The sequence below is a fragment of the Gorilla gorilla genome, chromosome 1 (genome assembly GCF_029281585.2).
Source record: "Gorilla gorilla gorilla isolate KB3781 chromosome 1, NHGRI_mGorGor1-v2.1_pri, whole genome shotgun sequence".
Lineage (NCBI taxonomy): Eukaryota > Metazoa > Chordata > Mammalia > Primates > Hominidae > Gorilla > Gorilla gorilla.
Genome location: NC_073224.2, coordinates 118,233,479 through 118,255,462, shown reverse-complemented (window position 1 = coordinate 118,255,462; position 21,984 = coordinate 118,233,479). Strand labels below are relative to the sequence as shown.

The 21,984-nt window shown below is 39.9% G+C and overlaps 1 protein-coding gene across 2 annotated transcripts in view; it reads left to right on the top strand.

Annotated features, from left to right (window-relative positions):
- PTPN22 (protein tyrosine phosphatase non-receptor type 22) overlaps positions 1 to 21,984 on the top strand; it is a 57,350-nt gene that overhangs the window by 8,834 nt on the left and 26,532 nt on the right. For both annotated transcript variants that reach the window (XM_031009065.3, XM_031009068.3), the window contains exons 2-11: positions 3,508 to 3,616; positions 3,882 to 3,958; positions 4,389 to 4,484; positions 5,186 to 5,224; positions 6,341 to 6,412; positions 6,519 to 6,578; positions 7,906 to 8,048; positions 8,426 to 8,492; positions 10,869 to 10,946; positions 14,320 to 14,406. In XM_031009065.3, coding sequence (XP_030864925.1) covers positions 3,508 to 3,616; positions 3,882 to 3,958; positions 4,389 to 4,484; positions 5,186 to 5,224; positions 6,341 to 6,412; positions 6,519 to 6,578; positions 7,906 to 8,048; positions 8,426 to 8,492; positions 10,869 to 10,946; positions 14,320 to 14,406 — 828 coding nt within the window. The remainder of the gene's footprint in view (positions 1 to 3,507; positions 3,617 to 3,881; positions 3,959 to 4,388; positions 4,485 to 5,185; positions 5,225 to 6,340; positions 6,413 to 6,518; positions 6,579 to 7,905; positions 8,049 to 8,425; positions 8,493 to 10,868; positions 10,947 to 14,319; positions 14,407 to 21,984) is intronic.

Below are 21,984 nucleotides of genomic sequence, written 5' to 3'. Positions count from 1 at the left end.
CAATAAGTTTGTCAGTCTTGTTGAAGATGATTGCATTGCACGCTCGTACAATTCAGTCTTGTCCTCCATTCCTACTGGTAGTTCTCCTGATTACTGGATTTAGAAGCCTGAGCTCCTAATGCCGTTCCTTACCACTTGCACTTTTTCTGTCCTGATGGAGGCTTGGTATAATACTGACCTATATTTGCAAGGCACTGAGGAACTACCTTGCAGAGTTCTCGAGACAGCCAGACTTTGTGTTCTCCCACCTAGCACAGGAGGGCCAAGTTTAATTTTCCTCTCGCTAAAATGTCTCTAAAATGCTACGTCTTCTATCCAGTAATGTAGTCCTTCAAGGCAAAGATATCGTGGTCTTGTGCTTTCTTTTACTTTCTGTCCTCTTTTGGGAGTGACTTTATTTTATTTACTAGTCTGTGAGAATAACATGCAAATGACTCAATCCGAATTTCTAGAATCTAATACTCCTTGTTATACTGGCCAGGATCCCCATTCTCCTCTCCTTTCTTGAAACGAAAGGGGTAGTATCATCTACAAACCAAATGAACTTACTATTAGCTTATCAAGCACACACAGAATCTGGTTTCTCACACATTCCACCCTATTTCAGGGCCCACGAGGGATGTTGAGCTCTCTCTTCACTTTATTCTCTTTTTTATTTTTATTTTTATTTTTTTTGAGACGGAGTCTCACACTGTCACCCAGGCTGGAGTGCAGTGGTGCGATCTCAGCTTACTGCAATCTCTGCCTTCCAGGTTCAAGCGATTCTCCTTGCCTTAGCCTCCTGAGTAGCTGGGATTACAGGGGTCTGCCACCACGCCCAGCTAATTTTTTTTGTATTTTTGGTAGAGACGGGGTTTCACTATGCTGGCCAGGCTGGTCTCGAACTCCTGACCTAGTGATCTGCCTGCGTCGGCATCCCAAAGTGCTGGGATTACAGGTGTGAGCCACCGCACCCAGCCTCTTCACTTTATCCTCTTGGCAACTATTCCCCTGACTTCTCTTGATGGTACCTCCTCTAGGGAACTCACACCCCTACCTTGTAGTTGGCAAAGAAATACCTTCACCCTTTAGATCTCATATCTTTTCTTCACAAACTTAAACCCAACCCCATGACCCTGCTTCCTCTTTTATACCCTTTTGCTTTCTACTTTCAGGGTTCCTCCTTTTCTGGTGTAGTTTATTACTTTTTCTGCCCTAATTTTGCCCTAATTTGTTCTTTCTTGGGGTATTGGAGCCCGGGAGTCTGGCAGGAAGAGAGGTGGAAGAGAAAAATGAAGCCTGCCGGGCGCGGTGGCTCATGCCTATAATCCCAGCACTTTGGGAGGCCGAGGTGGGGGGATCACTTGAGGTCAGGAGTTCAAGACCAGCCTGGCCAACATGGCAAAACCCTGTCTCTACTAAAAATACAAAAAAAAATTGGCCGGGCACGGTGGCTCACGCCTGTAATCCCACCACTTCAGGAGGCCAAGGCGGGCAGATCACGAGGTCAGGAGTTCCAGACCATCCTGGCCAACATGGTGAAACCCCATCTCTACCAAAAATACAAAAAATTGGCCAGGCATGGTGGCGGGCGCCTGTAACCCCAGCTACTTGGGAGGCTGAGGCATGAGAATTGCTTGAACCTGGGCGGCAGAGGTTGCAGTGAACCGAGATCATGCCACTGCACTCCAGCCTGGGTGATAGAGCAAGACTTTGTCTCAAAAACAAAAACAAAAACAAACAAACAAACAAAAAACAGAAAGAAAAAGGAAGGCTTCACAGTGGTATGACCTTAAGATAAGATGTTTGAGGGAAAAAAAATCAAATCTTTCATACATTACAAATGAATAATTCTGTAGGCATTTCCTGTGTGATGTTTTGCTAAGAGTGTCTGCTTTTGTCATCCAGCTAGATTACTCCAGGGGGAGGAAAGGAGTATGAAAAATGAAAGCCATTCTGCCTTATTGTTGAAGGTAGCAGCGAAGGCAGCTAAACAAATATAGGACACACATACACACACACACCCATCACCTTTATCTGTAACATTTTGCCAAATTAATTGAAACATATCTTACGCAAAGGGCTTTGTGTATAGCATTCTCCCTAGAAAGCGTTCCACAAGCAAAATAAAACAAAAATAAATAAAAACAGTATAACAAGGAGTATGCACTGAGCTTAGTTCTGGAGACTCCTAGAAGAAACTGTTCTGGGACTTGAGATCTTTTCAGCAGCCCTGGGATCAACAGCAACCTGAAAATGATCATTCTGAGGTTGCTTAAGAGCAGGGAGATTTGAAAAATTAGTGTAACCTCAGCTGAAATTCAGTGTAGTCTTTCATGTGTCCTTAAATTCCCAAATTAGTCCACTTGTATCCATATCCATCTTGAAGTAAAAATATGCTATAAAGATAGTTCAGTAGCTTCTTGGGGTTCAAAGTTAAACAAACAAACAAACAAAAAGATATCAGTTCAGTATCTCTCCTCTCAAATCCAGTTCTGAAAATCCAGAGGAATTCAAACTACAGTAGGCTCTCTTTATCTACAGAGGATGTGTTTGAAGACCTATAGTAGATGCCTGAAACTGCAGATAGTACCAAATCTTACATACACTATGTTGTTCTTACCTATACATACATATCTATAATTAAGGTCAATTTATAAATTAGGCACAATAAGAGATTAGCAATAATAGCTAGTAATACAATAGAACAATTATGATAATCTACAGTAATAAAAGTTATGTGAGGCCAAGGAAGGTGGATTGCTTGAGCCCAGGAGTTTGAGACCAGCCTGGGCAACATGGTGAAATCCCTTCTCTACTGAAAATATGAGAACTATCCAGGTGTGATGCTTGCGCCTGTGGTCCCAGCTTTCAGGAGGTAAGGCTGAGGTGGGAGGTGAGGCTGAGGTGGAAGAATCACCTGAGCCCAGAAAGTTGAGGCTGCATTGAGCTGTGGTCAAGCCACTGCACTCCAGCCTGGGTGACAGAGTGAAACTTTATCTCAAAAAAAAAAAAAAAAAAAAAAAAAAGTGACTGCTTTTGGAACTGAAATCTTTGAAATTTTGCTAGATATAGAGAAATTTTATTCAGCTTAAGCTCCACTTCCACTTAGAAAAAAAAGCGATCTGAAGTAAAAAGACTAATAGAACTTAATTATTTTCCAGTTGACCATTTAACTAAAAAGCAGTTATAAACAAAGTAAATTAAGCTTTTAATATCTGCCCGTTGGGTGGAGCATATAGCTTGCTTCCAGAAGATATTTGGTTCTTAAAATATTCACAAGTTTCACTTTTAAGTTCACGCTATCTATGGCTCAGCTGCAGTAAGTGCGATCTTTTCACTTCCCCAAATGTCACTGAACTCAGGTCTCCTTATGCTCTGCAGCTCTGTCCTGAACGGAGTCAGAACCAGAAGATAATAAAAGGGTTGAGGTAGAATGTTTTGCCAGTGGAAAAGGAAAGCTCTTTAGAAATAGCTTCTTACCTCATTAATCTAGGAAGATTAATTTTTCTTGGAATCTTATTACAGAAGCTGAAAAGGCAATCTACCAAGTACAAGGCAGACAAAACCTATCCTACAACTGTGGCTGAGAAGCCCAAGAATATCAAGAAAAACAGATATAAGGATATTTTGCCCTGTAAGTTCCATTTCTCTCTATAAACTCATACTTTCTCCCAAACTCAATCATTACTATCTCTTTGTACCCATCGCTTACTGATCCTGATCTTGGAACATGGCATTGACAACTTAGTTTGTACTATTTATGACTGACTGCAAAAGAATATTCATTCATTCATTCACTTGTTCACTCATGAGCGTACACTATTCACAGTGTTAGGCCCTGATTTAAATCTGCTGACTAAGCCCTCTTAATTGTACTATGTCTGTCTTTTGTATTATAGATGATTATAGCCGGGTAGAACTATCCCTGATAACCTCTGATGAGGATTCCAGCTACATCAATGCCAACTTCATTAAGGTACAGTGAAAGAAAATAAAAGCATTCCATATTTCTCTAGATACCCAAAAAAAGGGGAGGGCTGGCTGGACTCAGTGGCTCATGCCTGTAATCCCGGCACTTTGGGAGGCTGAGGCAGAAAGATCACTTGAACGCAAGAATTTCAGAACAGCCTGGGCAACATATGAGACCCCATCTCAACAAAAAGTTAAAAAATTAGCCAGGTGTGGTGGCATGCGCTTGTAGTCCCAACTACTGGAGAGGGTGAGGTAAGGGGATTGCTTGAGACCAGGAGGTCAAGGCTGCAGTGAGCTGTGATTATGCCACTGCACTCCAGCCTGGGTAACACAGTGAGACCATCTCAAAAAAAAAAAAAAAAAAGGAAGCGGAGGACTAGGTGAGAACAGGGTATTATTTGTAGTCACCCCGTGTAATTTCTGTTCCCCTTTAGGGAGTTTATGGACCCAAGGCTTATATTGCCACCCAGGGTCCTTTATCTACAACCCTCCTGGACTTCTGGAGGATGATTTGGGAATATAGTGTCCTTGTAAGTACGGTGTTGCTTTTGTTACTTTATTCTCTACTTTATTAAAAACAGTGCTTTTAAAAAATTGGTCAGTGGAACTTCAGGGTTCAGGCATCTTTTAGTCAGAATCACAATGCCATTCTTGTCCAAGGAAATGAAAGTTCTCAGCCAGGTGTACTCTGGGAGGCCAAGGGGGGTGGATAGCTTGAGCCTAGGGGTTCTAGACCAGCCTGGGCAACATTGCAAAACCCTGTCTCTACAAAAAATACAAAAATTAGCTGGGAGTGGTGGTGTGTGCCTATAGTCCCAGCTACTGAGGAAGCTGATATGGGAGGATCGCTTGAGCCCATGAGGTTGAGACTGCAGTAAGCTGAGATTGTGCCATAGCACTCCAGCCTGGGTGACAGAATGAGACCCTGTCTCAAAAATAAATAAGTTTTAAAAAATAATAAAAATAAATTTAAAAATTAGAAAGTTCTTACCTTGACAGGCTCATTTGGTAACAAGATTACTGGTCTGAACAGAGAGAGGGGAAGTATTGTCAGAATGAAGGAAGAGTAACAGCAATATTTTATAAGTCACCAGGATTTATTTTTTGGTTAAAAAAACCCGACAAAACAGAAAAAAGAACAGTTAATACTTTCTGACTCTGGGATCCATGTATTAACTGCTCTTTCTAACTATATATGAATGTTTAAGTTTCTATCTATTTCATCCCCCAGATCATTGTTATGGCATGCATGGAGTATGAAATGGGAAAGGTAAGTTACTTTCTAGTACCTGCTGACCTTAAAACAAAGGAAAGAAGAAAAAGGAGAGGGAAATTGGCAGCAGAACTTACCTGAGTGTACCTAGATAAAACTTATGTCATCTTCCTAGTTTTCAGTTTGGGAATGCCACGTGATTCTTAGAGGATTTTTTTTTTTTTCTCCTAAGAATCCTATTTGTTTGTTTTCTCAGTAGACCCTATGTTTTACAGTTAAAAACAAGGTATGCTTTTAAGATTAACAAATCACTTGCCCATTTCTATTAATTAGATACCTTTAACTGCCAGCCAGAGCTTTTAATCCTGTGCCGTCCAATATTGCATCCACCAGCCACATACAGCTATTGAGCATTTAAAATATGGCTAATGTGACTGGGGAACTCAATTATTTTAATTGATTTAAACTTAAAAACTGACATGCAATTCAGTTATTGGAAAGCTGTTTGAGTATGTGAAAATTTTTCAAATGTAAGTTTTATTAAATCTAAATGGAAATATTTCCAAAATTTGGCATCCTAATTGAGATTAGCTATAAATATAAAATATACACTGGATTTTGAAGACTTAGTAAAAAATGCCAAATATCTGATAATTATTTTATATTGGTTACCTGTCAGAATGTTTTGATATATTGGGCTAAGATATGTTATTAAAATTAATTTCACCTCTTTTCATTTTTTAATGTGTCTGTTTGAAAATTTAAAATCACATTTGTGGTTCACATTATATTTTTACTGGATATCACTGTTCTACTGTTGCCATTCTGAGTTGACAATTCTAATCAAAACCAAGGGAACTAGGTATTTCACTTAGCTTGTGCAGCTGTTTTAGTAGACATATGATTTCTGTTAGTTCTTGTGAAATACTAAAAATAGGTCAAAGATTTCTATTTCTACTTTTTCAGACTCCCAGGAAGTCTGTAATTTATATATCCTTTAATGTTTGTTTTCCCATCTTTGGAGATTCCAATAATGTAGGGGTTGAAGCCCAAAGGGGTTAGACGCACCTAACCTAAGGTGAAGGACATAGAGCTGAATTTGCTTCCAAATGAGAGAGTGGAAGAGACTAGAATATATGGAGGGAAATCACTGTATTCTGCTTTGTGCAACAGAAAAAGTGTGAGCGCTACTGGGCTGAGCCAGGAGAGATGCAGCTGGAATTTGGCCCCTTCTCTGTATCCTGTGTAAGTGTAATGTCTGTTCTCATGTCTGAGTAAAGCCTCCAGGGGCTACCTTATAGAGAGCTTGTCTTTGCAATCACTAATACTTGAGTCTTCTTTTTCTTTTTAGGAAGCTGAAGAAAGGAAATCTGATTATATAATCAGGACTCTAAAAGTTAAGTTCAATAGTGTAAGTATAAAATAAGAATGATAAACTCAAAACCCTATAGAGACCAGGCAAGTAAATATAGATGTGTGTAGCTCAGGCTGGGCATAAGACAATGGGGAGTGGTAGGGTCTTTGATGTCGTGAATGAGTCTTCATATTCAAGAGAACTTTGAGCCTGGCCAACATGGCAAAAACCTGTCTCTACTAAAAACACACAAAAAATTAGCTGGGCATGGTGGTGCATGCCTGTGGTTCCAGCTAGTCAGGAGGCTTAGGCAGGAGAAATCATTTAAGCCCTGGAGGTGGAGGTTGCAGTGAACTGAGATAGTGCCACTGCACTGCAGCCTGGGTGACAGAGCAAGACTGTGTCTCAAAGAAGAAGAAAAAAAGAAGAGACCATTGTTATAATATGTCTTCAATCTATTCTATACCATGGCACACATATAAAATGATAATATTTGTAGGGTGAACAGAAGCTGAACAGTGCATAGAGACTGGGGACCAGTTTGAGAGCTTAGGCTGCCCTAGGCCCTGCCCAGCTTCTCTAAGGCAAAAAGATTTAATATATCAGCATGATTGTGACACATTTGAGGCATACCAGTCAGGAAACACTGGTTTGAACTATTTTCATATCTAGCTATTTCCTCTTGTGAATGGGGCAGATGGGGATAAACCAATAGTAAGTGACCTGAAATCACTTTTAATGGTTTTCAGAAGCATCTGGTCACCTGAGATCTATAGAGAAGAAACCGGAATAAATTTCAAAAAGGATATAGATACAACTTAGTATGCCGGACTGATGTCTTGGTATAATGAGGTGGAGTTCTAACCACAAGTTGTCTTATTATCCTGGCTATTTTTAAAATAATTTCAACTTTTTTTTTTTTTTTTTTTTTTTTGAGACAGAGTCTCGCTCTGTCACCCAGGCTGGAGTGTGGAGTGTGCAGTGGTGCAATCTTGGCTTACTGCAACCTGAGCCTCCTGGGTCCAAGAAACTCTTGTGCTGTGGCCTCCCCAGTAGCTGGGGAGGTGCTCACCACCTTGCCTGGCTAACTTTTGTATTTTTAGTAGAGACAGGTTTTCCCCATGTTGGCCAGGTTGGTCTTGAACTCCTGACCTCAAGTAATCTGCCTGCTTCGGCCTCCCAAAGTGCTAGGATTACAGGCGTAAGCCACCACACCCAGCCTCAACTTTAATCTTATGAATATAAGACACAAGGGCATAAATGTGCAGGTTTGTTGCATGCATGCCACTGAATAATCCCATCACCCAGGTAGTGAGCATAATACCCAATAGGTGGTTTTTCAGCCCTTGCCCCTCTTCCCCTCCCATCTGGCTACTTTTTATAGGAAACTCGAACTATCTACCAGTTTCATTACAAGAATTGGCCAGACCATGATGTACCTTCATCTATAGACCCTATTCTTGAGCTCATCTGGGATGTACGTTGTTACCAAGAGGATGACAGTGTTCCCATATGCATTCACTGCAGGTATGGCACTATATATAAACCTTCTACCCAAAATGAACCAAATGTCAGAGTCTGGCCAGGACTGTGTAATTGAAAGGGGAAAATGTTAATAGCAGAAACAAACGATAATAATTTCAACCTAAGCATTAAATTCATGTTTTTCTGATAAGTTACTTGTGAGTAGTACAGTTCTAGAGACTCTTGCTCTGAGATGTTGCCTAGGACCTCTTGCATGACAAATGGGCTCTGGGAAATGGTGGGGTTTGGAAAGTTTAATTGTCCCCAGGCATCTTCTTCCTCAAATCTGTTGGTGAAATTTTCCAGCTACTGTCAATGGTCCATTCTCTCTAGGTATACATGCATACATGCATACATGCTACTGTGATCTTTCATTTCAGTGCTGGCTGTGGAAGGACTGGTGTTATTTGTGCTATTGATTATACATGGATGTTGCTAAAAGATGGGGTGAGTTTCTCTCAGCAGGCACTTCCCATTTGCTTAGTCTACTGCTTTCATACTTAGTAATTGTTTGGTTTTTCAAAACATCTATCTTCATGATTCATCTTTTCTAGAAAATGTACTTGTAGACCCACTCTGTCAGATGATTAAATTAGTTCCCAGGTAGGTGGGTCTTAAAGGGTGGTCCCCAGACAAGAAGCATCAGCATCACCTGAGAACTTGTTAGAAATGCAATATATATTGGGCTAAGATATGTTATTAAAATTAATTTCACCTCTTTTCATTTTTGAATGTGTCTATTTGAAAATTTAGGCCGGGCACGGTGGCTCACGCCCGTAATCCCAGCACTTTGGGAGGCTGAGGCAGGTGGATCACGAGGTCAGGAGATCGAGACCATCCTGGTTAACATGGTGAAACCCTGTCTCTACTAAAAATACAAAAAAATTAGCCGGGCGTGGTGGTGGACGCCTGTAGTACCCGCTACTCAGGAGGCTGAGGCGGGAGAATGGCTTGAACTGAGGAAGTGGAGCTTGCAGTGAGCCAAGATTGCGCCACTGCACTCCAGCTTAGGTGACAGAGCGAGACTCTGTCTCAAAAAAAAAAAAAAAAAAGCAAAAAAAATTAGCCAGGCGTGGTGGCATGTGCCTGTAATCCCAGCTACTCAGGAGGCTGAGGCAGGAGAATTGCTTGAAGTCGGGAGGTGGAGGTTGCAGTGAGCAGAGATTGAGCCACTGTACTCCAGCCTGGGTGACAGAGAGAGACTCTGTCTCAAAAAAATAAAAATAAAAATAAAATACATAAAGGAAAAGAAAGAAATTTTTGACCGGGCATGGTGGCTCACACGGTAATCCCAGCACTTTGGGAGGCCGAGGCAGGCTGATCACCTTAAAGTTGGGAGTTTGAGAGCAGCCTGACCAACATGGTGAAACCCTGTCTCTACTAAAAATACAAAATTAGCCAGGTGTGGTGGCGCATGCCTGTAATACCAGCTACTCGGGAGGCTGAGACAGGAGAATCACTTGAACCTGGGAGATGGAGGTTGCAGTGAGCCAAGATCACGCCATTGTACTCCAGCTTGGGCAACAAAAGTGAAACTCCTTCTCAAAAAAAAAAGAAAAAAAAAGAAAGAAAAAGAAAATTTAAAATCACATATGTGGCTCACATTATATTTTACTGGATATCACTGTTCTACTGTTGCCATTCTGAGTTGACAATTCTAATCAAAACCAAGCAAACTTGGCTGGTTGCAGTGGCTCATGCCTGTAATCTCAGCACTTTGGGAGGCTGAGGTGGGCAGATCACCTGAGGTCGGGAGTTCAAGACCAGCCTGACCAACATGGAGAAACCCTGTCTCTACTAAAAATACAAAATTAGTCGGGCCTGGTGGCACATGCCTGTTATCCCAGCTACTCAGGAGGCTGAGGCAGGAGAATCGCTTGAACCCGGGAGACAGAGGCTGCAGTGAGCCGAGATCGCGCTGTTGCACTCCAGCCTGGGCAGCAAGAGTGAAACTCCGTTTCAAAAAGAAAACAAAACAAAAAAAAAACAAAAAGCAAAAATCAAAACCCAAGGAAACTAGCTATTTCACTTAGCTTGTGCAGCTGTTTTAGTAGACATATGATTTCTGTTAGTTCTTGTGAAATACTGAAAATAGGTCAAATATTTCTATTTCTACTTTGTCAGACTCCCAGGAAGTCTGTAATTTATATATCCTTTAATGTTTGTTTTCCAATCTTTGGAGATTCCAATAGTGTAGGGGTTGAACCCCAAGGGGGTTAGGTGCACCTAACCTAAGGTGAAGGCAAATTACTGGGCCCCACCCCATTGAATTGAATCATGTCTCTAGAGATGGGGGCCCAGCAAGCTGTCCAGGTGATTGTGATGCATGATGAAGTTTGAGGACCACTGTCCTAAATTATATAGTTACCCTTCCTTTATCCAAAGATGCTTTAATAGATGGACTCAACTTACTGCAATCATACTTTGCGTTCCAATCTATAAATCATTTTTTAATGTCTAATAGGAAATGGGAAGTTTAAAATATGGCCTTTAGACCTACCTACCAACCTCTTTTATTTTATGCAACTCTCATACTTGTGCATCTACTGAATCCTGTCCCTCATTATATCTATAGTTTTAGACATTTGGTTACACCGTGTGAAATCATTCTGAAGAGTTTCTTTAGTCTTTTCTAGGGAAAATACCAGGCTCTAAATCATGTTGCAAGTGATAAGAAACCTCATTTGTTTTAAAAATGCATCATTTTTCTGATATTACCCCATGTTAGAGGAGCAGATGCCATGGAAGTACAAGACTATGAAAAAGTAGCAATAATTTATTAACAAAATATTGAAAGGAATATTTTCCCCTTTAATTTGATAGATAATTCCTGAGAACTTCAGTGTTTTCAGTTTGATCCGGGAAATGCGGACACAGAGGCCTTCATTAGTTCAAACGCAGGTATGAACTATAGTGAATGGATCAGAACATGTGTCTGAGTCTTGCTCCATCTCTATGTTTAATGGTGAGGCATCCAAAAACAGCTGACTGCTCAGATATAACACCAATTTACCATTACGTGCTCTAGAGTCCATTGCCATTTTCTCTAACTCTGAATATCCCAATATTTTTCCTGTATCCCTTGTCCTGGGTCAAATTCCTTTCATTCCTTATTTTACTGTCTGTTCAGAAAATATTAAGATGCCGATGTAATATTACTTACTTCCTTACAAAGGATGTTGTAAAAGTATTCAACAAACTGACTTGTGGACTTGAAATAGCTAGGTCATGTTAATTTGAAATTTTGTGGTGATAAAATTCATCCCTGAAAGCATAGAAAATCTGGGATTTGTAATTTCTACCCAGGATGTGGTAACAGAATATGGAGAATTCAGTCTATGTGCTCATTTTAGGAAACACTGAAAAATAAAAATAAAAACCATATTCCTATTACCTACAGATAGCCACTATTACTATTTTTCTATAGTTTCTCCTGATTCTTATTGCATGCATACTTAAAAAAGAAAAAACATAATTGGGCCGGGCGTGGTGGCTGACACCTGTAATCCCAGCACTTTGGGAGGCCAAGGTGGGTGGATCACCTGAGGTCAGGAGTTTGAGACCAGCCTGACCAATATGCTGAAACCCTGTCTCTACTAAAAATAAAAAAATTAGCTGGATATGGTGGCAGGCACCTGCTAATCCCAGCTACTTGGGAGGCTGAGGCGGGAGAATTGCTTGAGCCTGCAAGGTGGAGGTTGCAGTGGGCCGAGATCACACGACTGCACTCCAGCCTGGGCAACAGAGTGAGACTCTGTCTCAAAAAAAAAAAAAAAAAATTACAATCACACTCTATTTATGTATCACAATCTTTTAACCTACCCCAGAATACCCATACTTGTTCACTCCATTAGGAATGCTCTTCCCTTCTCCTAGCCCAAATCTCTCACTGCCTACAATATTAATTTCACCCATATTTCTACACGAATAGTTTTACCCAATAGTTTTAGTTTTCTAAGTGGTCTCCATTTTTAATATAGAATTTAGAATTGACCCATTCATTCATCAAACGTGTATTGATGTTTATTAACAGGCACTTTTGTGTAATTTGTTAGAACTACTTTTAACTACTTAAATAGCAAGACCTTAAAGTGTTTAAAACACTTACAAATGAAGATGCAAATAGTTTCAGAGATAAAACAACTAACAATGGCAATTCAGATATTTTAGTCTAGAAGTTGTGAATTAAAGGGATAAAATAAAGAGCTATTATAATATAAAACTGTTTGGCCTGCACAGATTTTCCACTAATAGCTGGTGGAAAAAAATAACTTTCATGTGTTGAGTGTAGGTGTTTTCTATATTCAACCTGTGAGGGAGAAAGCTTATGTGAAGTGAAAGCATTAGCTGGTTTAATGCTGTCAGACTTGAAAGAAGGCTGATCCATGTAAATGCATAAAGATTCCAGAAGTATGGAACCTAGTTATATAAATAGCAATACTAATTTAATAAAACCATACCCCATTTCAAAAACAAATTCCATTTCAGGCCTACTTTTAAGAGTTGGAAGATGCTGAAAAAGCCTTCACATTTTGGCATTATCAAACAACTAACTGAACTTGACAGTTGTAGCTGTTTTTTCTGACACTACTGTAACCAGGAAATGGCACTGTAACCAGATGAGAGCTTCCTGTCTGATTTTTCTTTTTCTTCCTTTCTTTCTTTCCTTCCTTCCTTCCTTCCTTCCTTCTTTTGGGATGGAGTTTCACACTGTCACTCAGGCTGGAGTGCAATGGTGCGATCTTGGCTCACTGCAACTTCTGCCTGCCGGGTTCAAGCAAGTCTTCTGCCTCAGCCTCCCGAGTAGGTGGGACTCCAGGCATGCGTTACCATGCCCAGCTAATTTTTTTTGTATTTTTAGTGGAGATGGGGTTTCACCATGCTGGCCAGGCTGGTCTTGAACTCCTGATTTCGTGATCTGCCCGCCTCGGCCTCCCAAAGTGCTGGGATTACAGGCGTGAGCCACCATGCCCAGCCCTGATTTTTCTTTCTTAAAAAAATTAGCCAGATGTGGTGGCTCACGCCTATAATCTCCACACTTTGGGAGGCTGAGGCAGGTGGATCACTTGAGCTCAGGAGTTCAAAACCAGCCTGGGCAACATAGTGAGACCCTGTCTGTACAAAAAATACAAAAATTAGCAGGGTGTAGTGGCAGGTGCCTGCAGTCCCGACTTACTTGGGAGACTGACGTGGGAGCATCACTTGAGCCTGGGAGGTCGAGGCTGCAGTAAGCCGAGATTGCGTCACTGCACTCCAGCCTGGGCAACACGGTGAGACCGTGTCTCAAAAAATAAATAAATAAATAAATAAATAAATAAATAAATAAATAAATAAATAGCATACTAATGGCTGTGTTGAATGATATAGACTCTGCATTGTTTCCTGCTAAAATTATCTTTGAAAAAAAATTGTTCTTTATTTGTACAGAAATGTGTAAAGTGTCAGGGAAAACCCTGAATAGGCCCTTTCAGGTAAAACCCTGATTAGGCCCTTTCAGATAAAAAGTAGATTCAAACTTAAGTGCTTGAGAAAGTACAGGCAAAAACAGAGTAGTAATAACTCATAAACCTTGTAATAGTAGAGGTCTCATTTCTCTATGGTGAAATCCTTTTGTAACCACAAATTTCAAAACCTTATTTAGTGGTTTACTTTTTTTGGTATCTTTATTAGGACAAAATTTTAGCAACTTTATCTAAATGCACTGAACTAAGAGTGTGGAAATTAAGTTTCTAAGCCAAGTCCTGGAAATTCCTTCTGAATGACCTGGGATAAACTGTTTGTAAATGAGTATAAATAGCTTATCTACTTTATAGAGCAATTGTGAGGACCAAATTAAAGCATAGACATTGAAATTATCTATCTATACACCAACCATTATCTCTTTTTCCAGAAAAGATTAAGTTTGCTTACAAAAAATCCATCTAGAATGAAATATTTTTTTTTAATGTGAGCAAGGGAAACAGAGAAATGATGGTGGAGAGAAAGATAAGAAAGTAGGGTTAGAACATAAAAGAAACAAGTCATAAGATTCCTGTGCATTAGTTAGAGGTGTATCAAATATTTAGCTATTTTCAGTAGCATAAAAGTGCTTTGAAATCTGAAGTGAACTACGTAAGCATAAGGCATTGTTAGTAAGTTTAATAACATGCCGATCGTCCTTTTGGGTCTGCTAAATTAGGATTTGATTGGTGTTCATATTCCTAAAATCTGGTCCTGTTGTTCACCAATTTTTTTGTTTTTGTTTTCATTTGTTCTGGGTTGTGATGCTCTTCAGGAACAATATGAACTGGTCTACAATGCTGTATTAGAACTATTTAAGAGACAGATGGATGTTATCAGAGATAAACATTCTGGAACAGAGGTAAAATTTAAACTAGATATTATGTCAAAAAAATTTTCATACTTGCTTTTGGTCAAGGGATGTCAGATTTGTTGCAGGATTTATCTATTGTCACAACTAAATTGAGAGCGTCAGGTCTCAAAATAGGGCTGCACTGAAAATTTCCTGTGGAAAATGACAAATTAATTTGATGTAATTTAACTTAAAAAATTAATCTCACTAAGTCCGGTGGCTGACACCTGTAATCCCAGCATTTTGGGAGCTCGAGGCAGGCAGCTCACCTGAGGTCAGGAGTTCAAGACCAGCCTGGCCAACATGGTGAACCCCATCTCCAAAAAAAAAAAAAATTTAGCCAGGAGTGGTGGGGCATACCTGTAGTTCCAGCTACTCCAGAGGCTGAGGCAGGAGGATTGCTTGAACCTGGGAGGTGGAGGTCGCAGTGAGCTGAAATGGCACCAGAGCACTCCAGCCTGGGCAACAAAGTGAGACCCTGTCTCAAAGAGAAATAAAAATTAAAAAATAATCTCTTGGCTGGGCAAGGTGGTTCATGCCTGTAATCCCAGCACTTTGGAAGGCCAAGGTGGAAGGATTGTTCAAGCCTAGGAGTTTGAGAGCAGGCTCAGCAACATAGCAATTGTCTCTACAAAAAAATTTTTCCAAATGGCCGGGTGCAGTGGTTCACGCCTGTAATCCCAGCACTTTGGGAGGCCAAGGTGGGGTTTTGCCATATTGACCAGGCTGGTCTTGACCTGGGATCAGGAGTTCAAGACCAGCCCGGCCAACATGGTGAAACCCCGTCTCTACTAAAAATACAAAAATTAACTGGGCATGGTGATGCGCACCTGTAATCCCAGCTACTCGGGAGGCTGAGGCGTGAGAATCATTTGAACCCAGGAGGCGGAGGTTGCAGTGATCTGAGATCGCACCACTGCACTCCAGCCTAAGTGACAGAGCAACACTCTGTTAAAAAAAAAAAAGGCCCCAGCAAAAAGAGAAGGCTTAACTAAGATTCAGAGTCTCATAACAATGTGAAAATACCCAGATTTCAGTTGAAAATCACTTATTATACCAAGAACCAGGAAGATCTCAAACTGAATTTAAATAAGGACAATAGGTGACAACACTGAGATGATACAGATGTCAGAATTATCTGACAAGGATTTTAAAGCAGCCAAGATAAAAATGCTTCAATGAGCAATTAAAAACATGGTTAAAACAACAACAACAAAACAATAAAAAGAATGAAAATATAAAAAAATAAAAAAGGTAAAAACATGCTTAAACCAAATTAAAAAATACAAAGCCTCATCAAAAAAAAAAAGAGTCTCAGCAAAGAAACAAGATATAAAGAGAACCAAATGGAAATTTTAGAACTTAAAAATACAGTAACTGAAGCAAAATAGATGGGTTCAACAGCAGAATAGAGGGTACGGAAAAAAGAATTAATGAATTGAAAAGTAGAACAATAGAAATTGCCCAGTCTGAGCAACAGTGATAAAATAGACTGAAAAAAAAATAAACAGAGCTGCAGGGAACTAAGGGACAAAAAAAAAAAAAAAAAAAAAAAAATCTAGCATTGGGTCATCAAAACTCCAGAAAGAAAAGAGAAAGGGCAGGGCTGAAAAAGTACTGGAAGATACATCATAATTAAATTTCTGAAAACAAAAAACAACAAAAAAGTTTTAGAAATCAGCCAGAAAAAGATGACACCTTAACTGTAGGAGGAAAACAATTAGAATGACAGCAGATTTTGCATTAGGAATCATAGAGGTCAGAAGGAAGTGGCACAATATTTTCCAAGTGCTGAAAGAAAATAACTGTCAATCCAGAGTTTTACACCCAGTGAAAACATCCTTCAGGGCTGAAGGGGAAATCAAGACATTCTCAGATGAAGAAAAACTAAGATAATCTGTTACCAGTAGCCCTACCCTAAAAAAATGGCAAAGGAAACTTTCTAAACTGAAAGGGAATGATGAAAGAAGGAAGAAAGAACATAATAAACAAATGTGGGTAAATATAATAAACTTTCCTTCTCCTCTTGAGTTTTATAAATTATGTTTTACAATTGAAGCAAAAATATAGCACTGACTGATGTTGTTCTAAATGTATTAAAGGAAATATTTTAAATGATTATAACAGGAGGATGGTAAGAAACATAAAGGAAGGTAAGGCTTCCACACTTGAACTGGTAAAATGATAACAGCAGTAGAGTGTGATACCATATATCTATATCTATATCTAGAGCCATGACTAAAAAAAGGCTATACAAAGAGATATAATAAAACACACTATAGGTAAATCAAAATGGAATTCTAAAAAATGCAGGAAAGAGAAAGCATCAGGAAAAAGAAAAGAGCAATGAGAAACAGAAAGAATAAAGAGAAAACAAAAAATAAAATAGCAGAATGAAACTTGACCATATTAATAATTACATTAAACATATAAGCCTAAATACACCAATATTTACTGGTGGTAGAGTGAATTGCCAGATTGGCATAGAGAATTAAAAAACAATTCAACTATATGTTGTCTATGAGAAACTCACTTCAAATATATAAGAGGGCTAAAAACAAAGGAATGGAAAAAAGATATATCAGTAAACATGAATCAAAGGAAAGCAGGAGTGGCTATGTTAATATCAGATAAAGTAGACTTCAGAGCAAAGACAATTATCAGAGATAGGGAAAGATAATGATAAAAGGGTCAATCTGCCAGTAAGACATAATAGTCCTAAATGTATATAGACCAAACAACGAAGTTGCAAAATATGTGAAGAAAAACTCATAGAACTTAAAGGAGAGAAACAGATGATTCACAGTCATAGCCAGAGACTTCAATACTCTTCTTTCAACAATTTTGATAGAACTAGACAGAAAACCAGCAAGGATAAAGGTGAACTCAACACCACTAACTGACAAAATCTAGTTGACACTTACAGAACACTCTACCTAATAAGAATACACATTCTTTTAAAGTGCTTATGGAAAATATATATGAAGATAGAGTATATCCTGAGCCATAAAAATCTGAAAAATTTGAAAAATTTTTTTAAATTGAAATTAGCCTGGGAGCGGTGGCTCACACCTGTAATCCCAGCACTTTGGGAGGCCAAGGCAGACGGATCACATGAGGTCAGGAATTTGAGACCAGCCTGGTCAGCCTGGCCAAACCCCATCTCTACTAAATATACAAAAATTAGCCAGGTGTGGTGGTGGGCACCTGTAATCCCAGTTACGTGGGAGGCTGAGGAAGGAGAATCACTTGAACCCGAACCTGGTAGGCACAGGTTGCAGTGAGCCGAGATAGCATCACTGCACTCCAGCCTGGCCAACAAAGCGAGACTCTGTCTCAAAAAAAACAAAACAAAAACAAACAAACAAAAAAACCGAAATTATACAGAATATATTTTCTAACCACAATAGAATCAAATTAGAAATCAGTAACAGAGACCAGCCATGGTGGCTCTTGCCTGTAATCCTAGCACTTTGAGAGGCCAAGGTGGGAGGATTCCTTGAGGCCAGGAGTTCAAAATGATCCTGGGTAACACAGGGGGACCCCCGTCTCTACAAAAATTAAAAACTCAGCCAGGTGTGATGGCATGTGCCTGTAGTCCCAGCTACTCAGGGGGCTGAGGTGGGAGGATTGCTTGAGCCTGGGAGGTCAAGGCTGCAGTCAACTGTGATTGTGCCACTGCACTCCAACCTGGGTGACAGAGCAAGACCCTGTCTCAAAAATTAATTAACTAATTAAAAAAAGAAAAAATCAGTAACAGAAAGGTAACGGAAAAGTATCCAAATCCTTGGAAATCAAATCACACTTTTCTAAATAATCTATTGGGTCAAAGAGAAAGTCTCAAAGGAAATAAAGAAACACACTGAATTAAACAAAAATGAAAATACAACATACCAAAATTTATGAGACAGAAGCAATAGCAGTACTGAGAGGGAACTTTATAGCACTAAGTGCATCCATTAGAAAACAGTATAGGTCTCAATAATCTAAGCTGTCACTTCAAGAATATAGAAAAAGAAATAAAGAGCAGAAATCAATGAAATTGGAAACAATAATAGATAAAAATCAGAATTGGTTTTTTGTTTGTTTTTGTTTTTTTGAGACAGAGTTTCACTCTGTCACCCAGGCTGGAGTGCAGTGGCACGATCTTGGCTCACTGCAACTTCCGCCTCCCAGGTTCAAGCGATTCTCCTGCCTTAGCCTCCCAAATAGCTGGGACTACAGGTATGTGCCACCATGGCCAGCTAATTTTTCTATTTTTGTAGAGATGGGGTTTTGCCATGTTGGCCAGGCTGGTCTTGAACTCCTGAATATCTGCTTGCCTCGGCCTCTCAAAGTGCTGGGATTACAGGCGTGAGCCAAGGCATCCAGCCTGGTTTTTTTAAAAGATAAAAAAAAATCGTTCTTTAACAAGATCAATGAAATTGACAAACCTTTTTAAAAACTGACACAGATAAAAAGGGAGAAAATGAAAATTACCAATATCAGGAATGAAATAGGAGCTATGTTGTCCAGGCTGGTCTTGAACTCCTGGGCTCAAGGGATTTTCCTGCCTTGGCCCCCCAAAGTGCTAGGATTACAGGCGTGAGTCACCACACCCAGCCCAGAATGGATTATTTTCTCAAACACAATCTACCACAATTTACTCAGCATGACATAGATAATTTGAGTAGCCCCTTAGTGATTAGAAAAATTGAATGTGTAATTTTAAAACTCCCAAAAAAGAAATCTCAGGCCCACATAGTTTCACTAGAGAATTCTATCAAATGGTTAAGGAAGAATTAACACCAATTTTATACAGTCTATACTAGGAAATAGAAAAGGAAGAGATACTTTCCAATTAATATTTTTATTGTGGTACAATATATCATTTTAATTTACTATTTTAGCCATTTTTAAGTGTACAATGTAGTGGCATTAAGTATATTCACAATGTTAAGTGACTATCACTATTTCTGGAACTTTCATTATTCTAAACAGACACTCTGTATCCATTAAACAATAACTCCCTATTCTCCCCTCCCACTGGCCCCTGGCAACCATCATTCTACTTTCTGTCTCTATGAATTTGACTACTGTAGGTACCTGATATGGGTGGAATCATATAGTATTTGTCCTTTTCTGTCTGGCTTATTTCACTTAGCGTAATGTCCTCAAGGTTCATCCATGTTGTAACATGTGTCACAATTTTCTTACTCATTAAGGCTGAATAATATTCCATTGTATATGTTTATACACACACACACCACACACACACACACACACATTTTGTTTATCCATTCATCTATCAATGGATACTTGAGTTCCTTCCACCTTTTGGCTGCTGTAATGCTGTGATTACCACTGGTATACAAATATATATTTGTATCCCTGCTTTTAATTACTTTGGGTATAACCCAGAAGTGGAATTACATGTGGTAATTCTATGTTTAGTTTTCTTTTAGAACAGCCATACTCTTTTCCATAGCAGCTGTGCCATTTTACATTCCCACCAACAGTACACAAGGATTCCAATTTCTCTACATCCTGGCCAACACTTTTTATTTTCTGTTTTTTGTTTGTTTGTTTGTTTTTTGAGCACAGTCTCGCTCTGTTGCCAGGCTGGAGTGCAGTGGCGCAATCTTGGCTCAATGCAACCTCCACCTCCCGGGTTCAAGCGATTCTCCTGCCTCAGCCTCCCGAGTAGCTGGGATTACAGGCACATGCCACCACACCCAGATAATTTTTGTATTTTTAGTAGAGATGGGGTTTCACCATGTTAGCCAGGATGGTCTCAATCTGTTGACTTCGTGATCCGCCGGCCTCGGCCTCCCAAAGTGCTGGGATTACAGGTGTGAGCCACCACGCCTGGCCTATTTTGTTTTTTGATGGCAGCCATCCTAATTAGGTGTGAAGTGGTATCTCATTGTGATTTTGATTTATATTTTCCTAATGATTAAACACCTCTCTGTGGTCGTATTGGCCATTTGTATATCCTCTTTGGAAAAATGTCTCTTCAAGTCCTTTGCCTTCTCCCACCCACCCCCACTTTTTTTTTAGTCAGGGTCTTGCTCTGTCATTCAGGCTGTAGTCCAGTGGCACCATCATGGCTCACTGAAGCCTCAAACTCTTGGGCCTTAAGTGATCCTCCCACCTCAGCTCCTGAGTAGCTGAAACTATAGGTATGCACTACCACACCAAGCTAATTTTTTTTTAACTTAGTTTTTTAGAGACAGGGTCTCATTATGTTGCCCAGGCTAGTCTTGAACTCCTGGCCTCAAGGAATCCTCCCATCTCAAACTCCCCAGTAGCTGAGACTACAAGCATGAGCCATGGTGCCCAGATTTTGCTCATTTTTTAATTGAGGCTGTATGCAGTGGCTCACGCCTGTAATCCCAGCACTTTGGGAGGCCGAGGCGGGCAGATCACTTGAGGTCAGGAGTTTGAGATCAGCCTGGCCAACATGGTGAAATCCCGTCTCTCCTACAAAGACAAAAATTAGCCGGGTGTGGTGGCGTGTGCCTGTAATCCCAGGTACTTGGGAGGCTGATGCAGGAGAATTGCTGGACCCCAGGAGGCAGAGGCTGCAGTGAGCCGAGATCGCACCACTGCACTCTAGCCTGGGTGACAGAGTAAGACTCTGTCCCCCTCCACCAAAAAAAAAAAAAAAAGAGTTGTTTACATGTTGTTGAGTTTTAGGAGTTCTCTATGTATTCTGGATATTGATCCCTTATCAGATATGTGATTTGCAAATACCGTCTTACATTCAGTCAATGGGTTGCCTTTTTGCCTTTGTGTCCTTTGGTGTGTTAAAGTCTTAAATCTCAATGAAGTCCAATTTTCCTATTATTCTTTTGTTGTTTGTGCCTTTGGTGTCCTATCCAAGAAATCGTTGCCAAATCCAATGTCATGAAGCTTGCCCATTTTCTTATAAGAGTTTTACATTTTACTTCTTATGTTTAGGTATTTGATCAATTTTTCAGTTAATTTCTGTATCATAAGATAAGGGTCCAACTTCATTCTCTTTTTTTTTTTTTCTTTGAGATGGAGTTTCATTCTTGCTGCCCAGGGTGGAGTGCAATGGCGTGATCTCGGCTCACCGGAACCTCCACCTCCCTGGTTCAAGTGATTCTCCGGCCTCAGCCTCCTGAGTAGCTGGGATTACAGGCTTGCGCCACCATGCCTGGCTAATTTTGTATTTTTAGTAGAGACGGGGTTTCTCCATGTTGGTCAGGCTGGTCTCAAACTCCCGACCTCAGGTGATCCACCCACCTCAGCCTCCCAAAGTGCTGGGATTACAGGCATGAGCCACCGCACCCAGCCTCAACTTCATTCTTTTGCATGTGTATATTCAGTTTTTCCCAGAATCATTTACTGAAAACACTCTCCTTTCTCCATTGAATTTTCTTGGCACTTTTGTCAAAAATCAATTGCCCACCATATGTAAATGTTTTTTTCAAAGCTCTTCTATTCCATTGGTCTTTAGTCTATACTATGTCAGTACCACACTGTTTTAATTACTGTAGCTCTGTTGCAATTTTTGAAATCAGGTAGTGTGTCATTCAACTTTGCTCTTCTTTTTCAAGATTGTTTTGACTGTTCAGTGCC